The sequence below is a fragment of the Haplochromis burtoni genome, unplaced genomic scaffold (assembly GCF_018398535.1).
Source record: "Haplochromis burtoni strain Fernald_Lab_line unplaced genomic scaffold, NCSU_Asbu1 Contig_275, whole genome shotgun sequence".
In the NCBI taxonomy this organism is placed as follows: Eukaryota; Metazoa; Chordata; class Actinopteri; order Cichliformes; family Cichlidae; genus Haplochromis; species Haplochromis burtoni.
This window is the reverse complement of record NW_024582636.1, coordinates 94,755-97,033: the sequence shown is the minus strand read 5'-3', so window position 1 is coordinate 97,033 and position 2,279 is coordinate 94,755. Positions and strand designations below refer to the sequence as shown.

The following is a 2,279-nucleotide window of genomic DNA, read 5'->3' as shown; positions in this document are numbered from 1 at the left end:
GGAGGTGGCCAGAATGCAGAGTGACAAGAACTACAAGAAGGACTACCACAAGGCCAAGCTGAAGTATCACACCCCAGTGGACATGCTCAGTGTGGTTCAGGCTAAACATGCTTCAGCAGTGCAGACCTACATTGGCTACAAGCAGCACCACCATAAATACTTTCTTCTCCCTGATGCTATGGGTCTGCAACTTGCTCGCACCATGAACTACAATTCCAGCGATGTATGTTACTAACAATGCTTGTGACTTAATGGCAATGGACTCTCTAAAAATGGTATTTGGTCTGACAATAGTTTCTTGTTTTTCTGGGGTTTTTTTCTATTTCTCAGCACAACTACAAGATGGATTATGAGACCTCGGTCAAGGGTATTGGCTGGGTTCCAATTGGTTCTCTGGAGGTTGAAAAAGCCAAAACGGCAGCAGCAGCTCTGAATGAGAAAAAGTACAGACAGCACCCTCAAACCATCAAGTTCACCAGTGCTACTGACTCCATGAGCATGGAGCTGGCTAAGACCAATGCTAAGATCATGAATGTGGTGAGAAGGACAAAACAAAATAATGACTTATGCTACATATCTAAAATTTAGTCCTTTTCAGAGAAGAAATAAATTCTTGCCTTCACTGTAATTACACAGAAAGAGTACAAAGCCAGCGGAGAGAAGTTCATGCACACTTACAATCTCCCTCCTGATGCCCCCCAATTTCTGCAAGCCAGATACAATGCTGCCAACATCAGCCAGGTTAGCTGCAGATTGATTTAAGCACATATGAAACATACAAAGAAATTTAATTGTGAATGTTTTTGTAACAATATCGCTGATTATCTTTTTGTTTAGAATTATTACACTTATTCTCACCGCCAAGATCTGCTCAAAGGACATCACATGAAAGAGGATTCCATTCCCATCGTAGCAGCCAAAACTTCAAGAAACATTGCCAGCAATGTAAGCTGGAATTATGCTTTTCATAATAATTTTTAAATGTTAATGCATTTAATAATATTACTTATATTGCATTTTATTTAATACAGTACAAGTATAAGCTGGCCTATGAGAAAGAAAAGGGCCACCACGTTGGCTTCCGCAGCCTCCAGGATGATCCTCTGCTGGTTCACTATATGCAAGTGGCAAAGATGCAGAGTGACAAGAACTACAAGAAGGACTACCACAAGGCCAAGCTGAAGTATCACACCCCAGTGGACATGCTCAGTGTGGCTCATGCCAAGCAGGCTTCTGCTGTTCAGACAATGGCTGGATACAAGAAGATCCCCCACAGCTTCTTGCTTCTTCCTGACAACATGCACCTGCGGCTGTGTCGCAACATGATGGAGATTCAGAGTGACGTGTGTATTCTTTTCATCTTATTATCTTTATATATTGGTCTCATCCTGGAACAACATATATAGCATTACATATATGTATATATTTGATTATGACCTTTGATTAATTTAGATTTTCTCTAAATACCCACAGAATGTCTACAAGTCAGATTACAACAGCTACTCTAAAGGTATAGGATGGGTCCCTATTGGTTCTCTGGATGTTGAAAAAGCCAAAACCGCTAAAGCTGCACTGGATGAAAGAAATTACCGCCAGCACCCCAGTAATTTCAAATATACAAGCAAGACCGATGCCATGAACATGACTCTGGCTATGGCCAACACTAAACAGATGGACATCGTAAGAATCCCTTTTCTTAACAGAAGATACTTATGTAGAGATTTTTTAAACATTCACTGTTGTTTTTTTCTTCTGACTAGACTACATACAAAGCTTCTGGAGAGAAGTTCATGCACACCTACCATCTGCCATCTGACTGCCCTGAGTTTCTCCAGGCTAAGTTTAATGCCCAGACTATTAGCGAGGTTAGAGCACAAATTATTTAACTGAATATGCAAGTTGAAGCAATAGCAATTTCCTGAGGTTCAAGGTGTATATGAGCATAGTTGTGCAAAAAGTTGTTGTAACACTTTGCTGTTTATTTGCAGAGTCATTACAGGCACAAGTGGGTGGAAGACATTGCCAAGGGATATGACATGAAGCCTGATGCTATTCCCATCCTGCATGCCAAGCATGGCAGGCATATTGCCAGCAATGTATGTAATAAATGCATGTAATAAATTTAACTAAATTTAACTGTAAAAAAGAAAGAATCAACACATCACTTTTTCTTTTTTTTTTCTTTAGGTCCAGTACAAAAAGGCTTATGAGAAGGCGAGAGGCCACCATGTTGGCTTCCGCAGCCTCCAGGACGATCCTCTGCTGGTTCACTACATGGA

The 2,279-nt window shown here is 40.7% G+C and overlaps 1 protein-coding gene across 1 annotated transcript in view; it reads left to right on the top strand.

The window, feature by feature from the left end:
- Positions 1-2,277, top strand: part of LOC121815696 (nebulin-like) — a gene marked incomplete at its 3' end in the record, with an annotated part of 15,289 nt that extends 13,012 nt beyond the window's left edge. The window contains exons 27-31 of the mRNA XM_042227664.1: positions 1,095-1,343; positions 1,474-1,680; positions 1,761-1,865; positions 1,989-2,096; positions 2,188-2,277. Coding sequence (XP_042083598.1) covers positions 1,095-1,343; positions 1,474-1,680; positions 1,761-1,865; positions 1,989-2,096; positions 2,188-2,277 — 759 coding nt within the window. The remainder of the gene's footprint in view (positions 1-1,094; positions 1,344-1,473; positions 1,681-1,760; positions 1,866-1,988; positions 2,097-2,187) is intronic.
- Positions 2,278-2,279: the final 2 nt, after the last annotated feature.